General features: G+C 41.2%; 1 protein-coding gene across 8 annotated transcripts in view; it reads right to left on the reverse strand.

Annotated features, from left to right (window-relative positions):
• Positions 1–18,125, reverse strand: part of ITPR1 (inositol 1,4,5-trisphosphate receptor type 1) — a 214,982-nt gene that overhangs the window by 144,983 nt on the left and 51,874 nt on the right. For all 8 annotated transcript variants that reach the window (XM_028719343.2, XM_028719345.2, XM_028719346.2 and 5 more), the window contains one exon: positions 1–116. In XM_028719343.2, coding sequence (XP_028575176.1) covers positions 1–116 — 116 coding nt within the window. The remainder of the gene's footprint in view (positions 117–18,125) is intronic.

Raw genomic sequence — 18,125 nt, forward strand, 5'->3', positions numbered from 1 at the left:
ATGTAGCTTGTTGAGCAATACAGCATCAGTTGTGCTGTTAGCGCCTGGCTTAGCAGCTTTCCAAAACTGCTTCTGTGCAGAATAGCGATTCATGGGACATAACTTAAAGAGGCAATCTACAAAGAGACATAAGAAAGAGACATAGTTTAGCCACAGTTACATGATATTAGTTTTATCAACTATTATTAGTTTTAATACCGTATACTAATTGTAAATATTTGGGAGACATTTGGGAGATTATTTTTTTTAAGGAAAACAAAGCCATTGTATAAAACAGAATAATTCATTATTCCATGATTTATGATAAACCCCAGAATGGTGGTATTTGACTTCAAATCTGCAAAACACAAATAGTATGTTGATTTCTATATAATCAAGCACGTGATAAAAGAATTTGTGCTTTCCAAGTTTAATTCTCTTTAGCTCTAGTACACAGATCTAGATCTGGCCATCTAGATATGGCTTGATTTTTATTTTTATTTTTTGAAAGGATAAATTGATGATTCATATAATATTTTTTGAAAACTCAGAGGAAGGCTGTGACATTTATAATTCTGGAATCAAACTTTTATGCCCTACTCTTATATGGAACTGAAATAGGGGACTTTAAAGTAGCACTAAGGAGATTGCTGCATCAGTACAACCATTTCTGCTTGTCTAATGGAATGATCTCCCTCTTTCTTGCCCCACATGCCAATCTGTGGGTTCTCCCCAGAGCCTATTAGGTGGGCAAGAAGGGAGGAGAAGGGAGCCAAGCCCTATTGCACTAGCAGAACTTGACAAACTGGCTACCACTAGGCACAACTATTATACAGTGGTGCCTCGCAAGACGAAAATAATCCATTCCGCGAGTCTCTCCGTCTAGCGGTTTTTTCGTCTTGCGAAGCAACCCTATTAGCGGCTTAGCGGATTAGCGCTATTAGCGGCTTAGCGGCTATTAAAGGCTTAGCGGCTTAGCAGCTAAAAGGCTATTAGCGGCTTAGCGGCTTAGAAAAAGGGGGGGGAGCGGGAAAAAATCGCAGGACTCGCAAGACGTTTCCGTCTTGCGAAGCAAGCCCATAGGGGAAATCGTCTTGCGAAGCAACTCAAAAACGGAAAACCCTTTCGTCTTGCGAGGCATTCGTCTTGCGGGGCACCACTGTATTTTACCCACCCTTTTGACAGTACAACTAATGCAATTTTGTTTTCAGAATAAGATCTGGCTGGTCTATTTTACGAGCACCTAACCTAAGGGAAATACCCTCAATTCTTGTTGAGGGCTGAAACTGGGATATTACCTAGCAGAAATGAAAGTTCATACACAGTAGAATTTTGACTTTCAAGACTTAATCTAAGCGAGCAGATGCAATCTTTTTCTGACTCAAATGTTTGATTTCACAAAGTTGCTCATATGGCTCAGCTATATGTCTCTTCTACGTACTGTTTTCAGGAAATGTAGCCACTGAACACAAACTGGAATCCAAACGCAAATACATTATTTTTGGGCAGAGATTTTGTTTATTGGCAGGATTAAAAGCACCCTGATATGCAACAATTAATTCCACCTATTAATAGCCCTATCAGATTTCATGCCAAGGAGTGTTCCAAGCCTTCTGCATTTTCAGCGAGTTTCCTCCACAATTTCAGACAAATAAAGGATATACATGCCTATGATTCTATGTGTTGTTTAAGTTATGGCATCATACTTGTAGAGGTAAAATGTTCCCTACAATTCCACTGTAGCCTTCTTCAGGAGGTATGGCAATGGGGAAGTTACCACGTGATGGGGCTGCAGCAGGGTTATAAGCATGCTAGATCCAGCTTCCTGGGTCTGTGGCTTTCCAATAGTTATAAGGCCTCCGTGAATACGTCTTGTAAAATCCAGATTGCAAAATGTGTAAGGAATCCTCGTGGTTACATAAAGTTGTCCACTGCAAAAAGTCACATTCTAAATCATGGAAGGCAACTAAAATGGGGACAGACGGTGGCTCTGATATGTTATCAGGTATCTGATATCCCTCACCTGATATGTTTTTTATTTCCATAGTTCCTGTGGAGAGATTGGGTTATATCTCATAAAATGCAATGAATAAGCTACTGAAAAATTAAGAAAATTATTCAGACCAGCAGAAAGAATAATCTATCCCGGTCAGTGAAAACAATGACAGGAGTTGAAACTATGGAAACTTTTGCCTTGGCAGCTGTGAAACAATGGCAAACCTCTTGTGGCTTGAATGAAGCTGAGATGGAAGCTTTTATTTTATTTTTTTAAAAAAACCACACCAAAAATAGCTTCATTCTTTACGAGCAAATTGCTGTGTACATTTTAACGTTGTTGTTTATGCTTTGGTTCCATGATCACTTAGATTTACTTATTGTTTAAGTGGTTCCTTTGGTCTGACATTTTCTTGTTCCAGCTTACAGCTAAAACAGCTTGTGGCTAAAACTAACAAAATCTAGTCAAGCAAGAAACGCTTTTTCAAACACCAAAATAATTGCATTTTGTAGCAATGTATTTAAATAGGATAAATGGACCTAAACAGGAATTATGGGCCAAATCTACTTATGCCAACAGACAAATACTAAAAAGGTTATAATAGTTGTTTGCTCGCAGAGGTTTATACAAGTTGCAATACTCTCTTCTACAACTGGCTTAACATTCCACCATAGAATGTGTGAGTGCCACTAATGTGCAAAGTTTCATCTCTACATCCAAAGTAAAGATTACTTTGCCATCCCTCACAGCAGTACCAATCTTCTGAGCAGCTATAATTTAAAGGACCCATGACTATGCCATCAGGCTTTTCAAGCTGAGAGAGAAAGGCAACTGTAGACAGGTTCTGGGCATTTAATACCTATGACTTCCTTCTGTTTTGCCATAAGCACCAGTGAGCAAGCACGTGACATTTAACCATTTATGCAGGCAGTGGCAACATGGCAAGAAGAACAGAGATAAGTATGTGACCTTCTAAGGGCTGCTTATGGGGTTTAGGTTGTCAATCACTGACTGCTGCTTGTATTTGTGGCATGAAGCAAATATATTAATGTATTGTAAGTTTCAGCAGTGAGGGTTTTTAAATAGAACGTGTTTTAGCAAGTTCAAGATGCTATTTCCACCAACAACTTGGGAAGCCACAATTAGATATAACTGCTTCAGAAAGGGGGAGAGAAAAGGAAAAGAGATTCTCCCTAGATCAGAACAAATTTTCCCCTCATCAGTTGCTAAGCAACAGATAATACAAAAATTAAATCAAGCTCTTTCAGAATTGAGTGCTCCAAGTAACCATTAGAACTTCTAGCTGCCAGAAAAGTGAAAAATAGAACAGCTGTTCCAAGTGCCTCTTTGCAATTATGCAGAAATAAAACTTTAGGCTGTTCATTATGTAATGCAATAGACAATGCAATGTTATATGCAGTTGCATAATCAACTTCAAAATATGGCTTAACATCCTGGTTTCTCCTAGAGCAGTTAACCATAGTCCCCCAGTTCGGACAAAACAGGAAACGATGGTTAATTAAGAAATTTAATCACAGCTTGCATGGCGGGGCTCTGTGCATGAGTAAAAGGCCTGTGCATTGTTTCAGCTTAATAAGCAGATATAGGATCATCTGAAGCCTCTTACTAAATTAAGGGGGGAAACTTACTTCAAGGGATCTTAGTATCCCACATCAAGTTATTGAAAAGACAAGAAACGAGCCAATCTAACCTATTATCCTATTCTGCAGGTAGTCAGTCCCAATACTCTTCAGTAGAAAAAATACATTGATGGCTCAAGGCTCAAATCATTTGGACCTGGAACAACAAGTCACCTGGATCTTATCACTGAAAGTTATTTACTATCCTACCCGCACAATTACAATCCTAAACTCATTTCAGAAAGATAATCTGCAGGGTTTTAGATACAGAAGATCTCCAAACATAATCCTGTCATTGGACAATGAAAATACTTCAGTCCTAGGGGCCAGAGGAGGAAGTAAGAAGCAGGCATCCAGGCAACAGCCTAATGCGAACTGGATATGGGGGTGGGGTGAAGTATGGAACAAGGAATAGAAGGATGTACATTGCATTTTAGGTAAACCACCTTGAGATTCTTCTAGATCAAAAGAAAGAGCAGAAAAGAAGAATAGAATTTCCATTTTATTGACCATGATCACAACAACAACCCCTTCCCAATGCCATAAATCAAAACAAAAACAAAGCAAGAATAAAAAGGTAAAGGTAAAGGTACCCCTGCCAGTACGGGCCAGTCGTGACCGACTCTAGGGTTGCGCGCTCATCTCGCTCAAGAGGCCGGGAGCCGGCGCCGTCCGAAGACACTTCCGGGTCACGTGGCCAGTGTGACGAAGCTGCAACTGGCGAGCCAGCACCAGTGCCGCCGTCCGAAGACACTTCCGGGTCACGTGGCCAGCGTGACGAAGCTGCAACTGGCGAGCCAGCACCAGTGCCGCACACAGAAACACCGTTTACCTTTCTGCTATAAAGCGGTACCTATTTATCTACTTGCACTTAGGGGTGCTTTCGAACTGCTAGGTGGGCAGGAGCTGGGACCGAACGACGGGAGCTCACCCCGCCGCGGGGATTTGAACCGCCGACTTTACGATCAGCAAGTCCTAGGCACTGAGGTTTTACCCACAGCGCCACCCGCGTCCCAAAGCAAGAATATTTGACTTTAAAAAGAAGGAAATGGAAGAGGGGTTAAGCTTTCAAGTTGAGTTTTTCCCCAGACACTAATGTTTCAAATTTACATCCAAATGATTTGCCGAGATTGACAGCTGTGACTAACACAGAAGGTACACTTCAGGCTGGTATTTTTGTATTGAAAATTGTAATCAACGTGCCAGCCACAAAGAATCTTCATTTCTACCCAAGAAAGAAATGTATTCATTTGCCATTAGCAATCAGCAAATGGTACTTCCAGGAATGTAATAATGCAGCAACTTGGGAGAATCAGGGGACAAAAATATTTCCCAACCAACTGGAGCGTATTTAAGTTTGCACAGATTTTAGACCAAGCTAAGGAACCTGTGGTCCTCCAGAAGTTGACTGACTCGAATTCCCATCCGCTTCAGCCAGAATGCCAAAGGTCAGAAATTATGGGAGTTGTAGTCTTGCAACATCTGGAGATCCACATATTCCTCATTTCTGTAGTAGAACTTCTGGGTAATACCATGGGTTGGGCCCAAAACATGCAAGAATGACCAAGACAGCTATTGCCTCCACCTGCCTACTCATTCTCTCTCCAGGTTGCACAGTAGAGAGAATATCATGCTTTCTTGCCCTTTCCCCACCACTCTGAGAAGCAGCAAGGGAGGGAGGCACCACCCATTCCTATTGCTCACACATTCCAAGGGAGGGAGACTCTACTGGGCACAGTTTTAAAAAGCCACAATTCCATAAGGAAACAGGTAATGCAGTGTGTAACGGACATTAGAAGCAAGGACAGAAGTGCTAGCATTATAAGCAGGAAAACTAACACCACAATCTCTCTGTCTGAATGCTCCCAGGGGGAAAAAGGGGTGAGTTCTGTGATAGTGTTGCAACTTTGAATTGTTTTCCCCCAGTTTGCTAACCTGACACCTGGTTTCCCATGTTTTAAGCACCAGACTATATTTAACTGATTTAACTGATATTTGACAGTAAAACGACAGCACCACCTGGATGTACTTTTCAGTTATTGTTTTTAGTGTGTGTGTGTGTGTGTGTGTGTGTGTGTGTGTATAGCAGCTTAACTTGTGCTTCATTCACCTCAGGCTCGCCATTTAAAAAGTTACAGCATTGAAAGAGACATGTTGATAGCTCATAACTTATCAGTGGATGCCATACAAAGAATAAATATAACATACGGAAAACAAAACCATGTATTTAAATTACCAGAAGGATGTGAAGAAACAGTTGCAATGTGAGAGGATATTTATAACAAAACCCTGTTGTTACATTGTAACACTGGTAAAGAGTGAACTGTATGAAGAGATAAACTGTCAGTTGATTTCTGACTAAAGCCAGGAAGAGATGCAATGCATAGGGGTTCAGTTGGCAGTTTTCCAAGAAACAGCTAGGCTGTTGGTTTGTGGGGTTTTTTTTAAAGGTCTTTACATACTTGGAAGGTATTCTGTGATGGCAATTAACCCCAGAACTTGGCTTTTATACAAGAAAGGAGAGTTGGGAAAGGGTCAGATTATGATAGTGGAGATTCTATTTTAAAAAATAAAATAAATCATCAGTTCTTAGTTGCCACAGATTCACAATTCCAAGGAGAACCTAATGACTGGCCAGAGGGATCTGACTGGAAATACCATAAGGGCAAGCAGAGCACTGTTTGAGAGGGAAGGGGGCTAGTCAATAAGCGTCGAGGCAGAAGCTGAGAGGCCAGAAAGGACAGGAAGTCTCCAGAGACAGTTTTCTAGGATAGCCTCTGACCAGAGCTGCGGTTGCCAACAGCTGGCCACAGGAAGACTTCAGAGGAGGCAACTGCAATATTTTTGTGGGAATCTTCAAGTTACCTGACCAGAAGGAAGACTTCAGGGGAAAGCTGAAGGGAGCCTTTCAGAGGAACAGAGGCAGCCTCAAGGAGATTGAATCTAGTGTGAGTGATGAGCCAATCTTGGACTCCCGGCAGTGTATCCACTCAGCCCCAACTTTTGCCACGGCCATGCCCACCTGCAGCCCTATCCAGGTAAATTGTAGTAGTAGCAGTATTGGCAGTAAGCAACACTGTCAGGGAAGTCTAATATTGTACAAAAGGTACAATATTAGAAACGTTTTATTAAATACGATGACCCTTGAACAGATGGAACAAGCCACTTTCAGAAACTCTAGGATTTCCTTTCAAACACACTTAAGAGAGGGCTGGGCAAGCATCTCTCAGAGGCCAACACAGCTCTAAATGCACTTATATTCCGTTTACTTATTTCCCACAATAATATAAAGTTAACGCTATAAATATAAAAAAAAATGTGAGCAAAAAGGAGGAAATAAATACATAAATAAATGATCAAATGGGCTGAAACACGTTAAATTACCGGTAATGTTTGAAATGCTAAATTTGTTCACAATATAAAATAAGGATTAACATTTACTTGTGCCTTATTGCACCAATGCATGATAAAATAAAACCCTCAATTTTTTAATGAATAAATTATCTGGTTCTTTACCCTCACTCACACTTACAACATTAGTCAACTTATGGGTGCTGGCTAATTTAAAAATATATTTATAACCCATTATTTCAATGTAAGATGCTCCATTAATTTTAACAGGATTGCATGTGCATATCTCTGCAATGAACTATGGTTACTGTCTCCAGCTGGATTAGACTACTGTATTTTTCCATGTATAAGACGTCCCCTATTTTATTTGAACTCTAAATTAAGAAATCAATATTTTAAACACCTGAGATTGCCCAAACTTGTTGACCTTTTTTTTTAGGAAATTCACCCAAATGTGCTGCCGCTGAGGGAGGGAAGCAAGGCAGAGCAGATGGGTGAGCGATAGCTAGCGACAGGGAGCGGGAGAAGGATTCAGAGCCAAGCAGGGCATGAAGATGGTGGACACCAATCAGAAGTAGAACGGGCAGGTGAAGTGCTGGACTGTATTTTTCTGTGTATAAGATGACCCCTGTGTATAAGACCGACCCCTATTTTGGACTAAAAAAATAAGCAAAAAACCCCCACCTCTTATACATGGAAAAATACGGTACCTGCAAAGTGACTTCTTTTTTTTTTTAAGACATGAGGAGAAAGACATTTAGAAGCAAAATTCCATTTTCATATCGGTTACACATGCTTTTCACAATATATATTTAAGTATGCAGGTCATATATTAAGCGCCTATGAAAATACCAATCCACCAGTTCTCATTCCACGATAGTAATTTAGAATAATAGGAATTCAGGTTGATTCTAAGTTCACAGCTCCTTTCAAATAAATAAACAAAAAAATTGCAAGTCTGAGGTCACCAGTCACACTAGTTATTATTTCAAGATATTTAAGTTTTATATTCTTCAAAATTATTGGAAATAGAATCATTAAAAGGAGAACTGTGATTGGCAGGCAGGAGATTGCAGTGTGGATATATGCTAACATCCTGCCCCATCCTTATGACAGAAACAAAATCTCTGTCTGTCTCTGTGTATATCAATATTAGCCAGAGATACCATGAAAATCCCTATGGAAGAAACAATATTTTCTGGCAACAGAATCTCAAGCATATCTGGTCTGGCAACAAACTGCACTCTATATTTCTACTGAGGGATTCGTATTCACAGACTTCCCTGGTCCGACTGCCACAATTTCCAATTGATTGCACGGATGCTTTAATAAATGGGTAGCTCTTTTAAAAAAGCTTCAGATAATGCAAATCTGAAGAAAGCAGGGAAATTGTCATTTGGTTTGCCTGTAAGTAGTTGATTTTTTAGAAAACAGTGGGAGGACAAGCCAGGCCAAGACAGGGACAACGGTTTAGTCTCTTTCCCTCACGAACCCAAACTCATGACCCTAATCCCTCAAATACTAGCTTATTTGCTTTTTTAAAAAAGCCTATTCAATGACAAAACTATGTGACAAATGCCACGTCTAGTTTTGTCCTACGTTTTCATTCCTAGATTGGGAAGGGTCAGGGAAAATAACTGATAAATGGAGAAGGTAGCCATAGTGTTGTCCGCTCCTTATTTGCTTTCAGTAGTAGTGTGAAACTTTGCATTAAAAATGCAGACAGCCACAAAAGGCTCAACAAGAACCGTAATTCTTGCAAGGTATTTTATATTCAGGTACAGTTAACCAAGTACAAAATATGCATAACGTTGTCAGTGGCAAAGGGTATGCTAATTTCAATTGTGACTTTCCCCCTTTTTGGAGGAGGAAAGATTTAGGCTGTGTAGAAACTTCTGAGCAGAAACAGGAAAGCCACATTTGAAACAAATGCACCATATTCAGCAATCTCTTGACTAGCATATATCAGTTGGTGACAGAACGGTGGGAATACCCAAACTCTTCCTTCCCAGCTAGAGAAAGGACAGTAGCTTTGAATCCCCGTTACCAGAATTAGAGCTGGCCCAAATATTCTCCATTTTGTTCTCAGAAAGAAGCTAGCAAACTAGGTGGGGCAGCTATTGTCCCGTCCCCCACCAAAGAAAAATCCAGTTTATGCGATTATCTACCCTACCCCCCCCCCCATCCAATCCTGTTTGGCACCATTATTCTCTCTGATGGCCTCTTTCTGCAGCTCACCCAAAGAAGGGTCATACAGCAAACCCAATGTACTGCACTGCACACACAATCAGATTTGGCTACATGACAATGTTAGGGGGGCCCTTGAGGATGTTTGAGAGAAAGGAGGCAAGTGAGGTCAATGTAAATGAATAAGTGGGTGTTTTCAGAAGTTCTGGGGGGGGGCATTTTGGGAACTCCTAGAAACAGTTTGCCAAAAAAACAGAGCCTAGCTGATGCACTCTACTTGTAGAATATCAGATACTTATTTTTTTTATGCAATCTAGTAGTTGGCCCAAGAGATAACTGAGTGAAATGGAGAAAAGTTGGAGATGAGTAAAGCAAACTGGGATTTCAATAATAATAATAATAATAATGCAGTATTTCTTTGCTCTGTATTTTCATATTTAGCAGCAAGGTAAATAGTACCTGGGATGTGGGTGGCGCTGTGGTCTAAACCACTGAGCCTCTTGGGCTTGCCGATCGGAAGGTTGGCGGTTTGAATCCCCACGACCGGGTGAGCTCCCATCACTCGGTCCCTGCTCCTGCCAACCTAGCAGTTCAAAAGCATGTCTAAGTGCAAGTAGATAAATAGGTACCACTCTGGTGGGAAGGTAAATAGTGTTTCCGTGCGCTGCCCTGGTTTCGCCAGAAGTGGCTTAGTCATGCTGGCCACATGACCCGGAAAAACTGTCTGCAGACAAATGTTGGCTCCCTCGGCCTGTAAAGCGAGATGAGCGCCGCAACCCCAGAGTCGTCTGCGACTGGACTTAACTGTCAGGTGTCCTTTACTTTAAATAGTACCTAGCTGCATGTGATGTTCTCTAACACTCACCAGACAAATAGTTAGAAAGGGCTTGGGGAGTCTCAGAAAGTGAAGCAAGTTATAGAGGAGATAACTACGTTTTAAAAGGACAGTGTTTGTCAAACTTCTATCGGCAGTCTTGATTGTGTGAGGTGACATGCACAATCCCCAACATTTAAGAGCTAGTTTGTATGATCAGCACCTTCATGAATTTCTTGCCTAAAAATGCAAGTGTGTGTGTGTGTGTGAAAGAAAGAAAGAAAGAAAGAAAGAAAGAAAGAAAGAAAGAAAGAAAGAAAGAAAGATCAGGCAAAACCTGCTGTTTCTCCACATCTACAAGAGATGAACAAAGCCCACTGGTCATTTTATAAAGCTGATAAAGTACATTGCCTAATATTAAGACTTAAACAGGATAAAAAAATACATCCCTGAAACTACTACTTAACTGGTCAGCTTTATACTATCATTTTCAAAGCATACTTACTAAATTTTTGGTAGTACTACTTCCCTATTTTGTTAATGCAACTTCCCTGTTTTGCTCAATAGTGCCCTTTTGCATATCTCTGAAACCTGTAGAATAACATGGCTCAAAGCTGCTTTTTGAATGTTGCACAGTTCCTGTTTAATTTTAGATGCTTTTAGGGAAAGACCCAACTGCTCAAGCTCAGAGGAATTCACCCTTCTCTTCCCTTCTTCCCGCCCTGCCGAGCCCTTCAAATCCTTAGTGGAGGCCCAAGACAGTCTACATTAAACAACTACAATCTTTTGGCAGAGGATCAGAAATTATTGTAACTTAGCATGGAATTTCTCCATCAAGACATTTTTAGAGACGTGGCTTTGAAACAGTCTCCCACTTCTTCCGAAAAGAAACAGAGAAAGTTTCTCACTTGGCAACCCTCTTGTAATCTGAGATAAAAAGTCAACAAACAAAACCTGAATTGCTCCAAATATTGAAAGATAAGTACCTGTTAAAAGGTACGACCCCAAAAGTTTTAAGTGCAATAAAGCCATGTGTGGCAAAATGAACATAGGCTTCAGCCTGATCCAGCATAGTGTTCTCCAACTAATATGTTCTCAGAATGGCCAGTCAAGATGCCTCTGGGAAGTCTGCTAGATGGGCCTAACTGCAACATGGGAGTGGTCTAATTGTTCCCACACAGCTTCAACCTATCTTGGAATATAAAGCTCACCTGTGACCACTGAAGCTTCCAAAATTTCTGTAGCTCTAACTTCCCCTATGAATGTAAACAGAAAGAGACTTTGGACAAGTTGGTAAGCAGCTCTGACTCAGGGCTCCATGATTGTCTCCAACACACTACCTGCTCCATATTGGCGCTAGGGTCCTGGGGAAAGATGCCTGCAATGGGCCCCATCTCCAAGTGGACTGCCTCCATGTCATTGCCCAAAAGGAGAGGAGCAAGGCAAGTGGAGGGTGTTGCTCTCTTTGGCCCGTCACTACTTGCATGCTTGTGAAGGGCAGGGGGAGGAAGGAGCTCTTCTTCTGCCTTGGTCTGATCCAAGTCTTTCGCTCTTACCTGGACTGTTTGCCTACACATGTCCTTAGTGTTCTCCTGACCCAGCTATGCCTTATGCTTTAACATGCCCACAGCATTCCCTTTCCAAAATTACAGAAGGGGCACAATATCATCAACTCAGCTATTCCGGCACTTTTTAGAACACCGAAAGCCATTCTCAGAGGAACTGGCAGACATGGGTGCCCTGCATGAAGACATTGGACTAAGTGGACTTATAATTCTCTCAAATGCTTAAAGGTTCAATGACACTGATATACACAGAACAACCTCCCACCAAGCCTATTTCCTATCCACAATAATCCAAGTTGATTAACACTGACGATTTCCCTATTACTGAAAACAATCTCCTTAACTTTGGAGGAAGGGAAACGAAAGTGGAAAATAGTCCCTAAACTAGCAGAACAGTTCCTTCCAGAAGCAACAAGGAGCAGAGTGTTACCAAATAAGGCAAGTGAAAGCTAAACGCCAGAAAGAAGCAGGCCTCATTGTGGGTATTTTTTATTTTTTTGGTGGTGTGTGCTAAAGATCAGACAGCTGGATAATAGAAAATGCAACTATACCAGCATTATTAGAGTGGTTCTCAGATGGGAAGAACAAATGTTCAGAAACCATGAACGGAAGCAAGGTCTGCCAGAAAAAGGGACCTAAAGGCATTTAAACCAGGCTTCAGAATGCTACCACATATTTTTAGACACAGAAGGACATATTAAAGTCTAGAGTTAAACAGCCTATCCTGTCCTTTTCAGCAGGGTAGTTAAAGCTTAATATTTGCTTGTGCTGTTGTTGCTCATGAGATACAAGCAATCACTAGATAAACAACTGCAAGTTTAAAATGCAGAGTGCACTCCAGTACAATATACAGTACAGTGGTACGTCGCAAGACGAATGCCTCGCAAGACAAAAAACTCGCTAGACGAAAGGGTTTTTTGTTTTTTGAGCTGCTTCGCAAGACGATTTTCCCTATGGGCTTGCACCGTTAATACAGTTGCGACTTGACTTCGAGGAACAACTCATAGAACGCGGTGTGGTAGCCTTTTTTGAGGTTTTTAAAGCTTTTTGAGGTTTTTGAAGCTTTTCCAAAACTTTCCCGACACCGTGCTTCGCAAGACAAAAAAAATCGCAAGATGAAAAAAATCGCAAGACGACAAAACTCGCGGAACGAATTAATTTCGTCTTGCGAGGCACCACTGTACTCTACATCAGACACTTGTGTTTTTGTGGGGGTTTCCCCCCTTTTTTTCTTTTAGTGCTTTAACACCTCTCTTCTAGGTGACTGTCATTTCCACTGTAACACTTAAGCAAAAACCATACAAAATGCTCTAGACATAAGGGTATTCACACCTTGGAATGTAAATGCTGCAAGATAAATTCTGAGGAATTTTTTTAAAATGTTGAGGAGCATAGACCGCTTACTACTATGTGCTGTGTGAAGAAATACTTTATTTTGTCTGCTCTACATCTTCCAACATTCAGCTTCATTGGCAGTCCCTGTGTTAACAGTAGTGCCCTGAGAAAGAACTACCTAAGATTGTCAATTAAGTTCAAGGCCACAGCAAAATTTTAACTAGGACTGCACACTTTGCCAGCTTTAAAACCTTTACTTCTTCAGAAACCACGTTTCTTTCAAAAGCTAAATTGATTTCTGCTTCGAACCTACATCAGGAGAATAATATGAAGTTATTCTCATTGCCTATTCACGGTTACAAAGCCCTAAATAGCACAATCTTTGAAAATCCTACTTGCTGAACCACTTCAATATGAGGAGCGTTCAAATTAAGAGAGCCTTATAAACCAGGATTTTAAAAAGGTGTCCTGTTTAATGGATGTACGTTTACAGTAATGATAATGTGCTTCAATGTCTCACATCTTTTGAATGCCTTAAAAACAAAAGTGATTTCTGCATATCACTTTCAGGATATTAAGCTATATTTCAGTAAATAGGATAAGCCATAAGAATATAAATACATGGGTGGTAGCAAAAAGAGAGGAAGCGGCTAAGCTGGGTCAAAGAAATGAGAATGTGGTTAAAGTATGATTCAACATTAAGTTGTCCTCCAGCACAATCATTTAGTATATTGCTCTGGGAAGCTGCCTAAGACATTTGTCAACCAAGAGAAACAGAACCAGCAGTCAACTTGCATTTCCTGTTTGAGCAGCCAGTCAGTGGCTCAAGCTTCTCCCCACACATCTGGTGTTCCCACGGTTCCCCATATAGAGGCTCGCCACTGAAACACTGCGAAAACATGCATCAAAGAACTGGGGCCTAATTTGAAGGTTCCCCAAAGAAAGCTTCTACAGTGTGAGCATCGTAGAAGACTTACAGTGCCTCTCACTTATGACAGGATTGATGCATGCTATTTTAAAACATAGGCTACATCACATGCTAGGGACGCGGGTGGCGGTGTGGGTAAAACCTCAGCGCCTAGGACTTGCCAATCGTCAGGTTGGCGGTTCGAATCCCCGTGGCGGGGTGCGCTCCCGTTGCTCAGTCCCAGCGCCTGCCAACCTAGCAGTTCGAAAGCACCCCCAGGTGCAAGTAGATAAATAGGGACCGCTTAGGTAAACGGCGTTCCGTGTGCTGCGCTGGCTCGCCAGATGCAGCTTGTCACGCTGGCCACGTGGCCCGGAAGTGTCTGCGGACAGCGCTGGCCCCCGGCCTCTTAAGTGAGATGGGCACTCCACCCTAGAGTCGGACACGACTGGCCCATACGGGCAGGGGTACCTTTACCTTTACCTTTACATCACATGCTATACTAGGTGGGAAGATATTGCAGAAACCCTTGACAATGCTGAGCATATTAACAGGTCTCTGAATAAAAGAGAGTCCTTTCCATCAACTATTGGTTCAATTTTCTACAAATATTCACACAACACTTTACCCATCATATTTTCAGGATATAAATAAAGCAGGGTGTAGAATTCACACTATATGACCATGCATGCTTCTAATTTAAAATATGTCCATTTTACCCACTAGACAGGAACAGTGAATGAACAGGGGCTAATTTGCAAAAGACAAGAGGATTGCGATAGAGCAAGGTTAGACACATGGTATCCTCCAAATGTTGTGGACTAAAACTCCCATCCGCCCCGACCAGTGTGACAAGTAGTCAGGACTGATGGGAGTTGTAGTCCACAATATCTGGAGGGCACCAGGTTGGCTACCCCTGTGCTTGAGCATTAGGAGAGAGAGAAGAAACATAAGAGTAGCTCTGGCTGCCTCCTGAAGGAATCAGTTGCTCAGTGTTTAAGATGAAACATGGTTGACGTGAGTCTCTCAGTAACAATAAACAGAAGTCCTGTGATAGAGGGTAAAATCAAGCAGGCATTTCAAAGTCAGTAGCAAAGATGTCCAGGGCCTCCCTGATCAGCTTTAATGGAAAGATCAAGCAGGCATTTCAAAGTCAGTAGCAAAGATGTCCAGGGCCTCCCTGATCAGCTTTAATGGAAAGATCAAGCAGGCGTTTCAAAGTCAGTAGCAAAGATGCCCAGGGCCTCCCTGATCAGCTTTAATGGAAAGAGTCTCAATTGTTGACACTCCAGGACTGATGGTGGAAATGCCTGCTCTAAAGATTAGATAATACTCCCAGAAAGAACTAATGTGTGATTTGAGAATGTTCCTAAATCCAGGTCTCTCTGGGATGCCCAAGTGCAGGTAGTGTCCAGGAGCATGTTTCATCAACAAGTGGATTTGTAAATTCCTTTTAAAAAAGAGAGGATTTTTATTATGTATGCCCCGGGAACCCCCTGACCAGACTAATATATTGCATGTGAGGCTGGCTTTTAAAACTGTTGAGAAGCTACAAAATGTGGCAATTAGACTGGTTTCAGGTGTGAGACACAGAGAACAAGATGCACAACTTAGCATGAACTTCACTGTTTGTCAATTCCTTTGCAGGTTAATCTGAGGTGCTGCATCTTACAGTCTTCATAGACTGCGACCAGCATCCTCTTTCTTCTTGGTCTTTGAGACCTAGGATTTAAAATGTGCTGACAGTATTATTGGCCACACAGGTTGCTGATGATGAGGTGGAGGTGCAGAGCTTATCTCGAGCATTTTTTACTAGCTCGTATCGCAGAACATTTCCACTGCTGCAGAATAGTACCAGAATAAAAACAGGGATCTTGCAATGTACTTCTGCCTTCTATAGCATGCTTGTCTCACTATGCACTATGCAAAGGACGTTCAGGTGAAAAAATACAAGTCCAACCATTTTCAAACGCAGAGCTGCAAGGCTTTGCACATCTATAGATTTCTGAATTCACCCCTGATACCATTGCCATGTTAGAACATCAAGGACACGAAGATAAAATCAATGCAGAATTCGCTGCCTCTGAAGACTTCGCCTGAGCCTGTGCCTATTTCAAAAGGAGTATTAGGGCTACTTTTGAGTTACTGGGGCATTTTACTATTTTTAAAGTTACATTTTTGTTTCATTTTAGCTAAGTGGCTTTTATGCTTTTAGTACTATAGGTTATTGGTGGCTTGTTTGTTTGTTTGACAAACTGTTAGCCACCAGATGACATTAGGATAAAAGACTGAAAGATAATTCTATATGTGTCTATTCAAAAGTAGAAATGAACAAATCTATGCATTTTGGTTTCTCTCGGTTTTAAAGTACTGTACAGTTTACCTCATTTTTTCCATCAGTGGACAAACTTCATTGAAATAAAGAAAAACCTGCATGAAAAATTATACTCATTCTCATGAACGTTTTACAAGCCATTCCATCTATTATTTTTGCCTGCTATCTCCCCAATACATATGGTTGGATGCTTTTTGTTGCTGGAGAACTGCTTTACAATATTCAAAGTATCGCTGTGCAAAGAGCAAAATCGACAGGTTCACATCAAAATGCAAACCAAGCGAACTTCTCCTTCATCCCACATTATTTTTATCATGTATTTTGTGGTTTCATATCTTTATTTTATTATGTGAACTGCCCTGAGACCCCCAGGTATAGGGCGGTATATAATTTCAATAAATCATCATCATCTCCTCTACACAGAAGCAAGTCCTGCTGAATTCAACAGGGTTTCCTCTTGGGGGAAACGGGTAGAGAACTGCATCCTGAATAAGCTAAATTAACATGAAGTGTGTGAGCAACGGAAAGGGCAGAAGGAGAACAGGAAACAGAAACTCTTGCACTGGGTGTTCCACCACTTGTTTTCTTGCTGTTAAGTGTTTTAGAGAACTAACAAGGTCCTCCTACTTCAAAAGCAGTCCACCAGGACTGTATCAGCAGTGACATTTGATATCTCATTCTACACCGTACTGTGCCAATTTCTGTTCGCTACCACAGAAGAAAACTGGCTCCCAATTAAAATGCCACCATCTGATATTAGGCCTCCCACGGAAAAGGTTTCCTTCCAGGCAAAAGAAAATCTCAAAATTTAAAGCCAGAAACTTGACTTATTACTGAAGCTGTTTGCAAAAATTGATTGACCCCTGAGCTTCAAGCACAAGTTTTAGCTTTTAATCCTCCCGTTTTAATCCTACGCCATTTAGCTAAAATCTGATTTCCTATCTAAAAACCTACATTTTCCTTAAAAGCAATGACATTGTCACTAGAGGCTCAGGTGGCCTCAGTAGCTATGGCTGCCTATTTCCAGCTCCAGCTCCTTTTGAACAGAGATGACCTGGACATTGTACTCCGTGCTCTGGTAACTTCCAGACAGGATCATTACCACGCACTATGCAGGACTCCCCTCCAAAGACAACTCAGAAAATTCAACTGGTCGAAAATGCAGTGGCCAGATTCCATTCAGAAAGCATATAGTCCCTGTGATAAAACAGTGGCACTGGTTGCCAGTTCATTTTCAGCTGTCGCACACTGGGTCAACATCTTCATTGAGCTATCCACTATGATCCTGAGGTTTTTTTAGTGGTCTGCCAGCACCAATTCATATCTCACTAGCATATGGTTTTTTTTAAAAAAAAATGGGGTTGGTTTTTTTGTTCCCAATGTACATCACTTTACACATGCTCAGATTGAATTGTATTTTCCATTTAACTGCCCATTCACCCAGTTTGGATAGATTGTTTTGGAACTCTCTGCAATCTTTTATATTTAAGCATGATGAGCAATAGGCATCATCAACGATTAAATAATAAAGTAAAGGCAGCAAGCAGTGGGGAAACACCCTTTTAACAAAGCCTGCTTCTTCGTTAAACTGTTTGTGACCAGAAGGACTACCTGCACCCATCTGAATCTCCCTGTGCTGTAAGATTAGTATCCAAACTCTTGCTTGTGGGTCACCTTTAAAGATCAGTTAGACTGGCAGGCGCTAGGGATAGGGTCTTATTAGTCCCTTCTCCAAGAATATACAGTTGGGCCCTTCAGTTGTAATATTAAATAAGACATTGAAAACCCTCCTATTTCAGTTAGCCATTACTTGATGTGAGGTTTGTTTCTATAGTTCTGGAAACGGCTTTATGCAGATTTATATTCTAACATTGCTATTTCATTAATCATGCCTTAATTTTAGTGGATCTACTCAAAGTAGGACTTACACTGAATACAACACACTGGGCGAGATTTACATAACCAGCCCTATCAGTGGAAGCCTTGTGCAAGGACTTCCACTTGTGTCATGGGACT

This window comes from Podarcis muralis, chromosome 2 (genome assembly GCF_964188315.1).
Source record: "Podarcis muralis chromosome 2, rPodMur119.hap1.1, whole genome shotgun sequence".
NCBI lineage: Eukaryota > Metazoa > Chordata > Lepidosauria > Squamata > Lacertidae > Podarcis > Podarcis muralis.